The sequence below is a fragment of the Syngnathoides biaculeatus genome, chromosome 17 (genome assembly GCF_019802595.1).
Source record: "Syngnathoides biaculeatus isolate LvHL_M chromosome 17, ASM1980259v1, whole genome shotgun sequence".
NCBI lineage: Eukaryota > Metazoa > Chordata > Actinopteri > Syngnathiformes > Syngnathidae > Syngnathoides > Syngnathoides biaculeatus.
In genome coordinates this window covers 6,250,405-6,267,759 of record NC_084656.1, presented here as the reverse complement: position 1 = coordinate 6,267,759, position 17,355 = coordinate 6,250,405, and the positions used below count along the sequence as shown (strand labels likewise).

Here is a 17,355-nt window from a genome sequence, read left to right as displayed (position 1 = left end):
TAAGTTCATCAATAGGAGAAAATAAGGGAGCGGGAGGGCTCTTTAAGGTTATATGCTCAGCCTGCTTTCCTGGGCATCCAAGATCACATTCCAAAACTCAGAGCGACATCCTTTTTCGTTGCCACATACTGGACGATGTTGTTGAGATGTTCACGATCATATTTAATCTGCTGTACTTTTCCCCAAAAGATAACATTCCGATGTTTAATAACGTAAATTATTTTACATATCATGACATTTGCGTGGTGGTTGGTGCCATTTGTATGGACTATGGACTTGGCATTCAGAGGATTCGGTCTCAAAACTGGTTGCGAAATTGGGACTGGTTGTTGAAGACTCCTGATGGGCAAAGTCCCCTTGAGGAAGGCACAGACCCCCCCACCACAATAAAAAGCTCAAGTTCACCTCAAGTTATGCCATCAATTTCTGGCTTCCCTTTCCTGTATACATATAGAATCTGATTGTGCATGCGTCTAAAAAAGGATTAAGATTAAACTGAAAATTGCATAAATTGCTTACTTTCATTTCAACATCTCCCCGTAACTGGAGATCAAAGTAGCCAAACTCATCCAGCACTTCTTTGGTCGCTGAGGATACATGGATCTTCAAAGCTGGAAAACACACATTATAATTTTTTTCAGTCCCACAGAACTCCACTTACAAGTCTTTATTATAAAATTTCCACTTGGGTGTTTCTGTCCAAGACTTTAGAAGAAACTTTAAAAATAAAGTACTTAACAGCCATTTTCGGTATTGTCTGACATGTAGCTGAAATGCTGACAAGTCTTTATTATTCGGAGCAGTTGATGCACAGTGTAGATATTTGAGACCTGGATCTTGACAGCGGCATCGGGCTGCAGTTTATCGGTGGCTAAGGGCCCCTACGCTTTAAGTGCTATCAATTATTTACCAGCAGAGGCAGAACACAGGAAGCGACTTAGCAGTTAATCAATATGTCCAATGACTTGCTCCAGTGATATCCCACCACACTTTCAGAACATGAGTTCCTGCAGGTTAAGAATAGAACCATCACAATAAAAGGCTTGTCGGTCTTATATTACAAATAGTTACTGAGGGATGATGGCGGCGAAATTGGACTCCACCTCATGGTTTGTGAAACGAAAAAACATTCCCATTGTAAAACGCTTTGTTCTATTATGCCCTACAAATTGAAGAAACAAGAGTTCCTCGGGGTATACAATTATCATTAATATTTAGTTAATAATCTTATAAACTAAGAATGGCAGCTTAACCTCCAAAATATCACTGCATGGTAAAATATAAATATAAAACATTACAATAAAACATAATAACAAAGAACATAAAGCAACAAGCATTTTATTAAGTGTAATCAAAGGTAGAGTTTGCAGTTAAAAAAATTTGAATACTGTATACATTAAAATTGTTTGTATGACCTGACAGTTCAATACTCTATTATTAAAATGATGTTTTGAAAATTCCTCCCTCTTTGGCTCCGGTTTATGTCTCTAATGTAATCATAACTATTGTTGTACATCTGGTCAAAGCACAACAAGAATAGCTAATCAGAGACTGTAAAGACAGGAGGTGTGACTGAATCATTTGACCACATGCAACGTGCCCTCTCGTGCAGACACACTGCAGCCTCTTGCAAACAAGTCTATTATACTTTCTTGGCTGTATTATTTAACTCTGGTTATCAAGAAAAGGTCCAAAGAAGGCACTGGACAGCTCTCGAGACAAATAAAGGGTAAACATATGTAACGGAGGTTTCCTATACGCAGACGGCTGCATATGGCTTGGCTTGAAAAAGCACCTCTTACGTCACCATTCTCACAAGGGTTCGTCAGGTAAGTTGATCAACTCCTTTATATTTTGAATTGGCTGTACATTCCAAAAACCTACATCAAACCAGCAGCACTTCATGTACAGCAAGATTCGATCATGAATAAGGCATCCTAGAAATGTAGCTGCCTTGGCATGCCGCCCGACAAACGTTAGTAAGCTGAGGCCGTTTCTTTGGGCCAAAAAGAGAGGGGGTGGAGAGTGAAGTCAATCACGTGAAATGAAATGCTCACCAATTAAGAAGCGACCTGAAGTCCATGTTATGGCCGAACATAAACAGTGTTGAGTGTTTGTCACTTTTGTTGCCAGTTATTTAGGCAGTCATGGCTGCCTGTTATTTTGAGAGGTGAGTAAGAAATATATGTAAACTCCTGTACGCTGACTACTCTAAAATATATCCATGCTTCATTCTATCGTGTGCTATCATGTTATTCCCTGAGAAGATAAAATAAAAATGTTGCTGAAATGTGGGGCGTATGCACATTTTTGTGAGATGCTGTATTTTCAGGTTTGAAAAATGTGTTTCAAAGTGGGAGTTTACTAAAATGACAATATTAGCAAAAGTATATAGTTCTGAGAAGCAGAAAGATGACAAAAGACATTAATATTACAATTTGATATTTAGCTCTGGTCTTTGCAAAAATTAGTGACGATAAGAAACATAAAAATGAAACAAATGGAAACACTCAACCAAAAATAAACTTTATCATTCCTTAGTAAAACAAGTACACTAATACAAGTCACTTAAGAAACAATATTGCACAACTAAGGGGCAACAAGTAGAAAGAAAAAAGTAACAGGCATAAATTTGCACCAGTAGCAGAGGTGTTCATTTCAAAAAAAAAAAAAGCCAGATGCGTGAAGCCCCTTGAGGGGTTCTGAGAAAAATAATAACTGAGGATTCTGACACTCACCCTCTCCATTCGACTCCATTCGGGATGCCGTGTTGACGGTATCACCAAACAAACAGTATCTGGGCATTTTCAAACCAACCACTCCAGCACAGACTGGACCTAAAACAAACAAACAAAAAAACATGATTATATATTGTAGTTATGTATGAAGATAAATTAGATCGATTACATAGATAGATAGCTATATAGCAAGGTAGATGGATACAAATTGACTTGGATCGCACTGTCAGTTGGGACAGGTTCCAGCTCGCTTGATGTCCCCTGCAGGAGAAATGGATGAATGTTTGGTGATACATCACCCAACCTCCCAAGAGAGAATGTTTTTGAAAGAGGTTACAGAGTTGTGGGTGAACTTCAAGAGCAGTTGACAAGGTTTGAAAATTGTGGTTATGCAAAGTATAGGGCAACACTGACTGCTACGTGTCAGGTGTGAGTCAAAACCAAATGGGTCATTGGTTTATAGTCCAGTGTGTCATTTGTAAATTGCATCAGGCTACATATTGCAGCTGCAATTATATTTCATAATAATTATGTAATAACTAAACATATGTACCACAGCACGGCATGCACAAACATACACACTTGATTTTTTTTCAATCCCAGTATGTGCCACACAGGTAAAAACTGCTTCATCAAAGAGTGCACATATTGTGATTTGAGGTGAAGGATCGCATTTTCTTTAAAAACCGTTTATCCATCTGAGCACCCATCTGTTTAGTCTCACCTGTGTGGATACCTATCCTGAGTCTCAGCTGGTCATTGGGTCTATGTCGGATCTTGAACGTTTTGACTTGCTCTAACAATGCGAGTGACATTCCGGCAATCTCTCTGGCGTGGAGTTTTCCGTTCCGTACCGGCAGCCCCGATACCACCATGTAGGCGTCACCAATTGTCTCCACCTGAAGGACAAATTGGATGTGACTCATTTCATGATCCTGTATTGAGTGAGATTTTCATCTCAGCTGTGCGACTCTGACTTACTTTGTAAACGTCAAAGTTATCAATGATGGCGTCAAAACAGGTGTACAGGTCGTTGAGTAATGTGACCACCTGAAGACGTACAGAGCAGTTTGTGAATATTGATGATGTTGGTCTTGTGGGTCAATTCCTTGGCTCTGCGTATTCTATATACAGCGCAAACAGCCATTCACTCACACATTATATTCATATATCATATGGGCAGTTCAGTCGTTAATAAATGTCACATGCACATGCAATGGCAGAGTACCCAAATAAAATCTACACAAGCATGGGGAGAACATGCAAATGCCACGAGGAAGGCCTGTGCTAATATTTGCTCCAAGGACCGATTGACTGTGTGAGGCCAATGTGCTAACCACTGCACTGTACATCATTCAAGATGATCAAAAAAATCTAAATCAAAAGCCTTTATTGTCATTATATACTGTGCATACAATGAAATGATAAGTGCTTCTCCACAAGGTGCGATAAAATAGAATAAAAATTGAAGTACATCTCAGGTAAAAACAATAAATAAAACAAGGCACAGTTGTTGCTAAAATAAATGCACAAAAGTGCAATTGCAAAATATTACATTACATTGTTGTTATCTTAATGAACATAATGTAATAAAAGTTGCAAAACTGTGCCTTGATGTTTTTAAAAAACAATAGATCAAGGCAGATTTGTTGCTAAAACAAATAAATAAATGCACAAAAGTGCAGTTGCAAAATATTACATTACATTGTTGTTATGTTAAAGTCATATATTACATTACATTAACATAACCACATTGTAAAGTAATATGTAAAGTAATATTTTGCAAAGTTGCAAACCTGTGCCTTGATGTTTTATCGATTGTTTTTCTACCCAAGATGTACTTTGATTTTTATTCTATTTTATTACACCTTGTGAATAAGCACTCATCATTTCATTGTATGCACAGCATATAATCACAATAAAGGCTTTTAATTTTGATTTTTTTGATTGATTTGATCATTTTGAATGATAGGCACTTCTGCCCATCATTCAAGGTGATCAAATTAATCAAAGAAACAATTGGATGATTAGTAGTTACAGTATTCTTTTAAGGATTTCGTGTTTTGCGGAGAACTGGTTGATGACATTTTAGAAGGTGATCAAATAAACACTAAAATCAAATAAAAATCAAACAAATACATAAATAAACTCCACACAGAAACGTCTTAAGTGGGATTCTGGATCCAGAGGACATTCTCGATGTAGTTGAAAATCGAACAATATTCTTGCCATTAGAAATGCTTATCTGTACAAGTCTTGGCAGGGGTACATACTTCACAAGTGCTATGGTATCCTAAGAAGACAGCAGTTGTAAATACTTAACTAGTCCTGCACGTTTTCAAACAGGCTCATCATGCACAGAAATATACTCAGACAAGTAACTAAGGTCATTCCATCAGGATGAGGTCATACGTTTGTCTAAACATGACTCGGGTTGGACATCATTACAAGTTTTACCTGGAAAATAACCTCTTTTTAGAAATGGTCGTAGTGGTTATTTTTCAGTATGACTCGAATCTGTGTCAACATACTTTGCCAGATTTACTATCGTGATTTGCAGTTAGCGTGTAGGAACTAACCCTGGGAAGAGTAAGTGGTACTTCAGATACTGTGTTGAAATTGGTCAAAAATAATGAAGACTCTTTTTTTTTTTTTTTCTTTCAAATGAGTACCTGAAGCGGCGTGCTTTCTGCCGACATGGACGTGAAGCCCACGATGTCACTGAAGTAAATGGTGACACTGTCGAAGGCTTCCGCCTGCACTGTCTCCCCTCGCTTGAGCTGCTCTGCTACTGAACTGTGTGCATAGAAACAGAGGAGTTCAAAACTTCAATCAAATAGTCAGCCAATAAGAATCTGGCGGCGGTGGTGCTATCCGTTTGTTGCTGTTACATGGATAAGTGTAAGTTAAAGTCTGTTTGACTTTTAAAACAGAATGCCCGCTAGGTTGAAATGCCAGTTTGTCTTTGCTAATTGTGGTCATGTTTCTCTCAAACAAAACAAAAGGCTGTGGAAGAGGACACTAATGTGAAACAAATGGCAGGGAAAGTAATATCTGTCCTTTCTCTCAGGTTTATCTCTTGCTGACTATGTGCCTTTGTACGAGGGAGCATTTTTCAGACGGAAATGGGTAGAATGTCTGAGAAAAATGGGATTTCCTTGTGATGTTTCCCAGGCTCCTAAGCCCCACTGTCTGGTCTTTTTCTCACCTTCATTAGTAGGTCGCCTGTCAGCCCTTTCTGTTCCCTTTCATCTACACTAAGAGTGAAACAGAAATGTGGTGTGGTGGAGGAAATATCTTTAATTAATACAAGCATTTACCACAGTTGACTGTCTGTTAAGTACCAATGGAGAGATTGAAGAGATTTGCAGAGTTCATGCTGGAGTTATATATGCTAGCCTTGACATACACTTGACATACACTATAGGCTCTATTTTTGTGATTAAGAAAATGCAGAGCTGGAGAATCTGCGAGGTGGTGGGCTGGACCTGGTTTTAGTAATTTTATGGACTGGTGTATACCAGTGCAATTAAAAATGGGACATCTACACTGATCTGGGTTCTCAACAGATCCTGTACAATCAAATGGGCCCCTTTCGTTCACGTCATTGTCTCGCATGAACTCGTCTCTCTTTGTGGAAGGAGACTCATTTTACGTGGCTGACTGATCCAATGAACGTTAGCGTGTTCCTTCTATTTTTTATCACCAAAGTACAAATGATGATTACATTGACAAGAAAAAGATTAGTTGCTACCTACCATTAAAAACTTTGAAAAACTAACACTAGATTTGCATTTTACACAATTCAACATACACATTCAGCGTGAATAATAACTGAGACGATTTAGCAATATTTTTATGCTAAGTCTTTATAGTAACCCTTGTTTGTGTTTAGTTTTTCATGCCCTAAAATAAACATGAATAGAAAATATGTGTTTTATACTTAATATGCGATGGCACTTTCTCCAATTTTCCCCTTCATTTGAATATCATAAGTCACTCTACAAAAGACCCATTTTCCTCCCCACTTTCCATCCCTCTGATGCTGCTCTTAATAAACAGGTCCAAGGACATGAAACATTTATCTTGCCTGATAAATATTTAAGATCTGAATTTTGGGAAATTGTGCATGTGTGTTGTTGCAGATAAGCACTGCAAAACAGTGATATTGTATGTGTCACATTTAGATAAATATAAATATCATTATATAAGCACTAAATGGGAATTTGGTAATATGTCATACAGTTTAAACCCAACCTCAGTGGGGAAAGACGAGAGTGTGTGCAAGTGCTTTCTTTACTTCTTACTGTGGCAAAATTTGATAGAGAAGATTTTCTGCTTTCCTTTTCTCCTCCAAGTAGGCTTGCGTTCGCTCCTCCACCAGATTCTCCAGATTATTAGCGTACTGCTCCATCCTGGACAACAGGTTGTTAAGAATACTGGTGCTGCCTTCCCTGTGGAATACACCCCCACAGGTCACAATTAGTTTGGCGTAGGCAACTGAAGACATGTACAGTTTGGACTTTCGACCCCTGCAAAGTCAAGCATCTTGGATCAAAATGTTGCATCTCACCATGAGAGGCCTTGTGCAACTCTCGAAAGAGGCGAGATTAAGGGAGATCCATCATAATTCCATAATAGCAAAGAATGTGCTTAATTTAAACCAATACGAGAATACAGTACTGCACTTTGGACACTCTTATCAAATATAATTCCTGATGAATATTGTAATGATATTCTATTTATCTTTTATTCGTGCATCTCTTACAGATACACAAAGTCGTGCTCCATGACAATTGTCATGATTATGGAATATTTTGTGTAATGTGGCATCCCAAGTGATGTCTGTATTCATACGCATCCACGCATAAGCAAGCACACACAGAAGAGAGTCCATATTCTGGAATTTACACAAACGAAAAAAAAGATTGTGAGTCACATGCACCGCATTGGTGGTTTAACGTATCAATGCCTGGCTTCCTGCCATGTTTCTTCTGTGCTGCACATCCTACAAACACCCATGTTTAGGTTTAAAGAACAACTACGTCAGCGACATGAAACACACCAAGGACCAACAACACGATGAGTGCAATCACGCTGTTTGGTCTATATGTTGCTGTCCTTCATATGAACTTGTAGAACAGGGAAAAGTGTAAACATCCTCATGCCAAAAAGTAATCATCCAAGCAACGGTACATTTTTCGTATTAATTGTATTCTTATTAAAACACTTAAAATGTGTATTGGAAAAAATCAGGCTAAAAATGTACATTAATTATTGCGGTAATATGAGTATTAGGAGCACTTGAAAAAAAAATAACAGCAAAAATCCAGAAACAAAGACAGCTGTTCATTTGTCTCAATGTAAATTTTAAGGTGTGTTTATTTCAAATTAATGAGTTGTTTCTCAGAAACGTGCTTCGTTCTCATTTGTAAGTCACTGAATGATAAACTGGCATCTTGTCAAGTTACACTTTAGATTCACAAATAAAATGGTTTGGAATCTCAACAAAACCTTTAGTATCAACAGTGAACATTTTTGTCCGTTTCTGAGAACTGAATGAAATCACCTCTTTTGGGTCATGTTTGAACATCTAACTTAAATATTTAATGATATTAGCTGATAAATTCTGTGTCAGGTCCCGAGATAGAGGAGGCGTCTGCTGGTCTCAGAATGTTGTGTTGAGGTTTGTCTGGTAAATTTTTCTAGTATGACGTTTTAAAACCAATATTTGTTTTTCTAATCTGTTTAGTGCAGAACTCATACTCCCTTGGCACAACTTACTGAAACAGGCAATCGTCCAATTTTGCCTACAAGGCGACGGTACAGTTCTTTAGTCTATACCGTATATTAATGTCGCCCTTATTTTCCCACACAAGATTTTGATCATTTCAGGAAAACATCAGGCCCAGTCACAGAGTTGAATGTGTATTATTAAGCAGTTCTAGATCCAGTCGCAGATAGAACAAAATAAGCATCAGGTCCAGTACACCGTGCAGTTTGGTGGCGACTGCCCGAGTGCCTTCTTGTTTACAAAGTGGTTAAACATACTTGTTGTAGTATAGAGCAAGCAGTATACACGCAGTTGGACTTTGCACAGTGAGAGGTCAGCTTTCGTGGGGAGTTTCAACTCTGTACAAGTTAAACAAACTGTTTGGTGCTGAACACGCCTCTTGTTACTGCGCCCTTCAAGCTCGTGAGCAGGCCAAATATAACAGCACATCCATCACGTCACGTCAACGCCATACATTTACTTAATGAAAATAACCAGCAAACAGTGTATTAACGCGCTGCTTGCGTAATGAAGGGCTTCGTGCATGGACTCCATGCCGCTGTCAAGATCATCCTTGAGTGATTCAGAGGTTATGAATCAAACTGGAGCTCTCTGCTCCAGGCCACTCCAAATGGAAAGCTGTACGTCACTAAGATGAGCCTGCATTTGACTTCTGGAGCCAGTAGAGGGGCGGTCGTACACAAATTGGTGCAAAAACATCTTACTTCAAATTTCTTCAAATGCAAAGAGAAGAGCGCAGCATCTTAATTTGAGACATGGACAAAACTAATGCAAACAGAATAAAGTATGAAGATTGATCTTGTACGTTGGGAAGCAAGTTGAACAACTGATTCTTTATTTTGCTACTACAGATCACAGTGCATTATAGTTACAGATAAGTTGTATTTATATTGAATTGCTTATTTGGTAAATGGCTCCAAGTCTGTGTTCAGCCTAATGAAGCACAAAGAATGTTTGGATCTCAATGTCAACGCTGTCAGAACGGCAGCTGCTGTTGGAAGGCAGACCAACAAAACCTCAAACAGCATTAAGTGTTTGCGCAAGCTCACCAGCGCTGATTGAGGCCTTTAAACTAGGCCTGCCAACGAGGAGCCAGCCGATGGAATAACGTGATGTGGAATCTGAGAATTTCTACTGATCTCTCTTATTGAAGATTTCAAGTCTCAATGTAAACAATTTTGAAATGAAACATTATTTACTGGTGTTGTCCATGCGAATCGCCTGAAAAACACAACATTTTATATCCAATCAAATGCAAAACCACACAACTTCATTTTGTTTCTAAATTGAGTATTTTAGGTTTCATGCTAACTCTTAATTTTTTTTTACTAAGGTTAATATGTAGTTTATGAAGAAATTATGAGGCTTTTATTGAAAAGGTCTTTCAAAGAAGTCTTGAATATAATTTATTCACAAAACCAGACCACTCTGAGACAATTACTTAGTCCACAATATTGTATGCTATAAAACCATAAAGCAATAACTAGCACCGTTTTTCTTTACCTTCTCATTTTTCACTTCACTTTTCAGTAAAAACATTTGCCTTTTTCACCACCTTTATAATCAGCAATCATTTTATCATTATGGGCTGGTGTTACCTCCTGCAGCTTCAGTGTAGTCCAGCACTTGCCAAGACCCCAATATGTAGCAGTGTGTGAGGTATTAGTTGAATCGATTAAGTCATTTCCTAAAATATTTTTAATAGCCCATTCCCTGGTCCATTTGTGAATCGAAGTTTTGACAATCTGCTTTTTCAGGGTTGATCTTTCTGGCAGATCTTGGTGCTCAGGGAAATAATATCAACTTGGATCATTGCACAAAAATACTTTTATGACGGCTTTTTTTGTGTGTTGTAAAGGACTTTAAAAGAATACACTTATTGAGAGAATATTAAATAATCTGAAGGAGGTTACTTTCGGCTTGTCCCTTTCGGGGTCGCCACAGCGTGTCATCTCAGATGAACGCACATATATGTTTGGCACAATTTTTACGCCGGATGCCCTTCCTGACGCAACCCTTCTCAGGGAGTGGAGGCCCCAGTGGGATACGAACCCACAACCCCTGGTTTACCAAACCAGTGCTCTCACCACTGAGCTACGGGGCCTCTCATATTAAATAATCTGAAATGAATGTTAATTGTTTTAAGAATGTGATTGAGCCCAAACCAACTCCCTTTTCATCCAAGGCGAAAGTATCTTACTTATTGAGTTTGGCCATGTAGATCTTGATGTGGCCAAAGTCGGGTCTCTCTGCAGGGTCCTCGGCCCAGCAGCCATCCATCAGGATGGTCAGCTCCTCCGAGTGACATCTCGTGTCCGTCGTTGGCCGAAAGTAAGGCTTCTGGCCGTTTCTGACCTTCTGCACAATCTCTGTGGTGGAGAGGTAACATTTTTTTCAGTTGCAGTTCAATTGCAATTGAGTCAAATGGGGAGAAAAAGAAATTTAATCTCAGGACTTGAGGAAACATTGGGCTGTACTTAAAACCTGAACACCACTCCTTCTTTTTTTGTTATTAGTGTTTGGAAAAACAATAGCTCTTTCCAATAAATGTTTTAAGATTCTGCTTTATTTTAGCAGACCTTGGAACGGTGGCAGGCTCCTTCAGCCTGTTAATGGATGAGTGGCTATTGTAGATTCACCACTGAGCATGATTGTGAATAAACACATAACATACATCATCCTATGACCGAAATCCCTCAAGGGGATTTAAAAAAAAAACATTGTGGTTTTGTAAAGGCTCAACACTTGTTCTTGAATTGCATTCAAGTCTTTTGTTTCCCATTCAGGCGTTGTCTTCACCTAACAACCAGCAGGTGGTTATGATTTTAAGTTCAATGGAAATATCATACAGCAGGATTGTGTGTGTGTGTGTGTTTTTTTTTTTCAAGAAAACTGTTGTAAATGTTCTTGAAAAGATATATACTATAATAACATTGGTTTAACGTCTAAGTGCTATGCTGTTCAGATCTGCAGTCAGTGACCAAACTCTTTTCATTTTATGTAAAAGGTAGCAGCTCTACTTTTAATATATACCAGATGAGCAATTTTGTTCTGACTAGTCTTAGGACTAGTCCTTTTTAGAAATCATGTTACCCTTCACCTTTATTTAATACAACCAGCTCCATTGCTGAAAAGGAACTTCAGGGCGAGACAGCAGGCAGGTCTCTACTGGCTGGTCCTGATGCCTGAAAACTGGAAGGTGGTCGAGCTTTTGTGGTCACGGGCCCCCCACCTCTGGAATGCCCCGCCCGAGGCTCTGAAAATCTCCTTTCAAAATATCTGAAGACTTTGGAGCGGCACTTAAAACACGAATCAGTCAGTGTGTGCTTATTGTTCGTGTCAAATTAAGCTGCCAACTGCAGTAGTGTCCAACTCAATTATTGTTTGACTATATACTACAGCAAAGCACTTTTAATTTCGGAATTCTATTCAAAATGTCCTCCATGCAGGTACAATTATATACTGTACTGTATATAAGCATATTGTAGCTTTGTTCTGAAAATATATACATATATAGCACTGAAGTTCATGTATTTCTTTTAACTCTACTGAGCAAGATGTCATACCATCATACTGACAATGACTTCAGTCCAGACAGAAATAGAGGTGTTTATGGGCAATTCATAACAATCAAATATATAAAAAAAAAACATCTTTATTTGAATTCTCAATAAGGAAGAAAAATACACAAGTAAAAAAATTAAACGTAACTATTTGAAAGCTCCAGCGAGAGTTTGATTTCTTGTTCACAGCACACAGAGACTCTGGAATGACTTGGCCTACTTGCATTGAGGTAAGGTGGCTCCAAGAGGTCACAAAGGCTTTATATTGATCTGCTTCAAGAGATTCCTGCTTTAGGTCCACGTTAGTGTCTGAATAACTTGACTTACCCCGGGGACATGCAATCCACTGCTGCCAGCGTTAGTACAAATGTGCAAATAAAAACATGTTCAGCTCGAAAGAGCAAAATTGTCCCTTTCGTGATATGTTGATATAAAATATATCTGAAAGAGCATTGATTTGTTTTAAAACAATGAGAAAAAAGAAAATTCTGAAAGAGTGCCTTAGGTGCAGACCTTGTTTTTAGGCCAGGGGTCAGGAACCTATGGCTCGCAACGCATACCTGTCTCTTTTGATGGTTGGATATGGCTCGCAGAGCCCTCATAACGACATACTGTACATGTGATTTCTGTTGTGCACGCAACGCAAATGACGCAGAGATAGTTTGTGCGAGTAGGGCTGTCGTAGTTTGGTCTTGGCAGTAGATGTAGCCGCAGAAGGGTCGAATGCCGATCCGGTCGGAACAAGTAATTATGGAAACGCTTTTGACAAAGGTCACTCAAAGAAAAAAATATGAGGAGAACTGAAGTTTTCAACAAGAATGGACAGCCTTTGTGGAGGGGAATGGGTGCTGCTGTGTGTCAACATTCACAGACGGGGAGTATGCCAAAGCATTCGTACTTGACGTTGCCCATAAACATTTTGACAACTTTGCATAAAGACAAGATAATCAAACAAATGAAAGATATTCCTTTGTCGGCAAGAACTGTTCACCATCGTACCAGCATGATGGCAAATCAATTGAATTATGGTCACGATGAACAGATAGAAGTCTCAACCCCTGCATGAAGCTTAATCTAACGACATATGAAACAGACAACAAAGCCTGCAAAAGTCCCTCAGAAACCGTGCAGCACCAGATGTCGCATTAATGGTAAGAAGTACTTTTATCATCATTGGTTAGCAACATCAGAATTTTATTTAAAATAATTCAGACTTATTGCACTCTAAAAGTGTCGGTCTTACATAAATGCAAAAATACTTAGTTTTTAAAATACTGTATGGCTCTTTTGAAATAATGCTTTAAAATATTTGGCATTTCATTTTTGGCTCTCTCTGTCAAAAAGGGTCCCGACCCCTGTTTTAGGCCTTTTAACACCAGAAAGGAGGGGTAAATGTAGAAAAAAAACCTTCAATCTTTAAGATTTATCCACACTAAAACCTCCCACCATTCCAGGTATTATAGAAATCAGTCTGAGAAAACATTTTGGCAGCGGTAAGTGCAATAATCACAGTTTTCCCTATCTCCAATTTTGGTATATAATATATCAAGTTGGAAAGTGTTTTTCAAGTATCTTGTTGCTCATTGGCTTTCAACATCTGGTGAACGTGTTCTGTGTTTTCACATGCCCTAGAGCTAGTGCTCGGACCTGACAAAGCCAGACACAACGTAATGAATTTCCCCTTATGCTAATCTCTGTGCCCTGGTCTATCAAGCCTTAACGCAAATATACTTTCCTTGAACTTATTTATCTCAATATTTTCTGACTGACAACAAATCATTTAGTCAATTCAATTGAACAACAGGGTAGAGTTCATCTTACCTTTGGGGCTGAGGTCCATGCCTTCCACATAGAAAGGACCATTCCTTAAAGCTATTTCCTGTAGGATGATGCCAAAACTGTACACATCACCCTTTTGTGTCCCCTGAGGAGGATGATGGTCATATATGAGCAGCTCAGGTGCTGTCCACAGCTTTTCTAAAAAGTGCGGGTCAGTCAAAAATGCAGCAAAATAAGTGGAAATACTGATTGGTGCAAAGTCAACTCACTTGCATACAGAGCATGAGAGTCATCGTTTTCGCAGGATGAGCGAAAGCTGGCTAATCCATAATCCGTGATTTTCAACACAAACCGGCTGTCCACCACACAATTAGATGACTTCAGATTTCCATGGCAGCCAAAATAGCTGTTGTGGAGATAGTTCATGCCCTGGAGAGCAGAGGAGAATTCATGCATGTATCAAAGCAATCTCCGGTTTACAATCAACATGAGGGTTGCGTTCCGCATTCAGGAACTCTCGACATCTGCAAACAAGAATCTTTGACAAGTGGATGTATGTTTGGAAAATAGGCCAGGTTTCAAGGATATCGCAGTCCCAGGGGAATTTCTGTGAAATTACTGTTAATTCCTCTGAGAGGAGGGGCAGTAGAGATGGACTAATGTTCAATATTTTGTGGAAACAGTTGAGTCAGTTAGTGGAAACATCCCTCAAAGCTTCGGCAGTGTTTGCTCTATGAAGGGCTCTCCTATCTGTATGGAACGATTCAGTTGAAACACTTCATTATGCATGCAGTTCAATGTTGAACCAGTCCAAGTCCGATGGTGTGAAAAAGAGCCTCTGTGTTCTGGAGGTTTGAAATAATCTTTTAAAGTCAATCCATGATTAGATTTGATGAAGCTGGAAGAAAATTGGCACCGTTTCGAATGATGTTTTCTCTCCCGCACCATGTTGTGTGGCGGGAATATTTACTGAATGCTATGTTGTGCCAATTCATATTGTCTGTACTCCTCCCTTACACACAATCCATCTGATACCATGGCAACAACCTAATGTAGGTTGTTTCTCTGTTTCTGTGAGGCTCACAAAAGATATTTACAGTTGAAAATGCCTTTGTGACTTCACCCCACCCACATTGTACCTTCACTATGTCATTGATCAGTGAGTAGCGGAACATCCAGTCCAGGTTGATGCTCTCATTCTCCAGAATGTCCTGCAACACATTCACACAACCTCATCATTAGCCAAAAGCAGAAAATAAGCAGAATTTTTTTTTCAGCTTCTCTTCAGCTCTCGATTGCTTGAAAGTTTATTTTGGGATTTGATTGAGAAAACACCTTTACGCCAGACCCCTCACATTGTTTCATATGCTCAGGGCCTCATATGCCAACCCACAAGATGGTCATGAACTGGCTGGTTAGTCACATCATAACAGTTGCTTCTATTGACAGAGAAATCCCTTTATACAGTATGTGAGCGATCAAGCCCACAGTTGGGTTCAATATCAGTCCCCAGCTTGTTTCTACAAGACAAAGACACATACGGCTCTCTTTTCATAGACGGCCCAACTGTGGCAGAGTATAAAAACTGTCGTATTGATCTTCATGGAAGCATGTGGCTCTCTGCGCGTTTGTCAATTTGAATCAAGTTGGGAGTTTGGGCACAACGAGGGTGTGTGCTTGGAGATGCGCCTGAGGGCATGACAATTCGGTGGCAGAAGGTCATTCTGAACTTGGGCCTGCTGAGAGGACATCTACCTTTTGTCTCAGCTGCACTCATAAATATGTGTATCGCAGGCATCAAGCCCTCTGAATCATTGCATAAATCAATTAATTGAACATGTCATTATTATGTTTGTGTTTTATATCATCCCAGTAGCTGGCATAGCTATGATGAGGGGGTGGGGGTCACATGCATGATCTGGGATGGGTAACAATTTCCACATCCCCACTTCATGGTGCAGATTTGTGATCTCTATCCAGACCAACTTTATATCACTCACCTGTGGAGGTCTGCTTGTAGTTCCATATAAATATACTTTGCACACTTTGACATCCCAGATTCAAGGAAATCAGTTTCTTATTCCGCCATTTCAAAGACTGTCAGTGTGGTAAATCCAGCGTAGCATTTAAAGGGAATGAGGAGAGCCACTTTGACTGAAGTCGGCTGTGATCACGCCCATAGCAATGCAGATGTCACTCTTTGAAATGTGCTGCGGTGCGACGAAAATTATGAATTTATTATAAAATAGTTAAGTTAATTAATAAAAAAGACAAGCCTGGATTTGATGAAAATGGACCCAAAACTGAAAAAACTAAAAAGTTACTTGGGGTCAACATTAAATAGAACAATAGAAGAAGAGGAAGAAGAAGAAAAAAAAATGGAACCCAATAGCTTTAAAGCACTCTCCATCATAAGATTTCACCATGAGGGGAATATTTTTTAAACCATTAAATCCAGAACCCTCCAAGCTTTGTAAAGTTATATAACAGGGGATAAGTGAAGTGCTGTAGAACTGCTGCTCACTAGTCAAATGTGCAGAATATTTTTCTTTTTCATATACTTTTTTTTTTCCAGTGACAGTTCTATTATTTAGTTTTAAGGACTAACCCACAATCATGAAGGATATACTCATTTTATTCCCTCAAGGGAAAATTCTCTATTTACCAATTTCACTTTCTGTGGTCACTTTGCTGGGATAAATCCGAACTGTTGCCTAAAATATGAAACTGGAATTAAATTGGTTAGGGCTTTTTTTAAATGTAGATTGCTTTTGTAAACCTTAAGCATTCTTAAAATAGTGAAGACTACCTGCAAACTGCCTCTGGGACAGTACTCCGTTATGATGCATATGTTGGGAGGGTCGATGCAGGCTCCAATGAAGCGGGTGAAATGGTTAAACTGGACATCTCTCATCTGAAAATAACACACAAACACAGTGTAACTTTCCAAACGTCACATTTCTCCAACACTGCGGAAACCGAGGACAGGGGAAAGGAGCAGCAGTTCATTTATATTCAGAGCTGGGATTACCCCTGCCAGCATTTCATCAAAATCTTGTATTTGCAGTCAGCTAGTTGGCACAATGTCCATTTCTACGTGCTGAGACGGATTCCTGCACAGGGCACCTAGTTGAAACGTGCAAGTGCATAAATTGGTCTTAGTGGTAATGAATGAGGCAGTGTGTGTGTGTGTGTGTGGATGGGGGGGGGGGGTTGAGATGTGTTGAGAGGATGTGCAAGCAGTAACACCAAAGCCGAGCAGAATCTGAAAGATGAAATCTTCCTGGTATGAAGGATTTACAGATCAAATCTGAGCACTCACCATAGGAAATGGTTTGAAAAAACAAAAATGAGGTAAACTGGCTGTACAGTACTGTAGATAATTGATTGAGGGACTTCGCTTTTGTGAGGTCTTCCTTGGCCATATTTCTGAAGCCAGTGAGAAAAATGTTTTTTGTAGTTTTAGCAGGTACTTTTCTCC

The 17,355-nt window shown here is 39.1% G+C and overlaps 1 protein-coding gene across 5 annotated transcripts in view; it reads right to left on the bottom strand.

The window, feature by feature from the left end:
• Positions 1-17,355, bottom strand: part of npr2 (natriuretic peptide receptor 2) — a 77,945-nt gene that overhangs the window by 544 nt on the left and 60,046 nt on the right. For all 5 annotated transcript variants that reach the window (XM_061847580.1, XM_061847579.1, XM_061847583.1 and 2 more), the window contains 11 exons: positions 16,684-16,788; positions 15,014-15,085; positions 14,144-14,303; positions 13,917-14,072; positions 10,733-10,901; positions 7,046-7,192; positions 5,411-5,534; positions 3,720-3,788; positions 3,463-3,637; positions 2,739-2,837; positions 520-611 (listed from right to left, as the gene is read on the bottom strand). In XM_061847580.1, the coding sequence (XP_061703564.1) occupies positions 520-611; positions 2,739-2,837; positions 3,463-3,637; positions 3,720-3,788; positions 5,411-5,534; positions 7,046-7,192; positions 10,733-10,901; positions 13,917-14,072; positions 14,144-14,303; positions 15,014-15,085; positions 16,684-16,788 (1,368 nt within the window). The remainder of the gene's footprint in view (positions 1-519; positions 612-2,738; positions 2,838-3,462; positions 3,638-3,719; positions 3,789-5,410; positions 5,535-7,045; positions 7,193-10,732; positions 10,902-13,916; positions 14,073-14,143; positions 14,304-15,013; positions 15,086-16,683; positions 16,789-17,355) is intronic.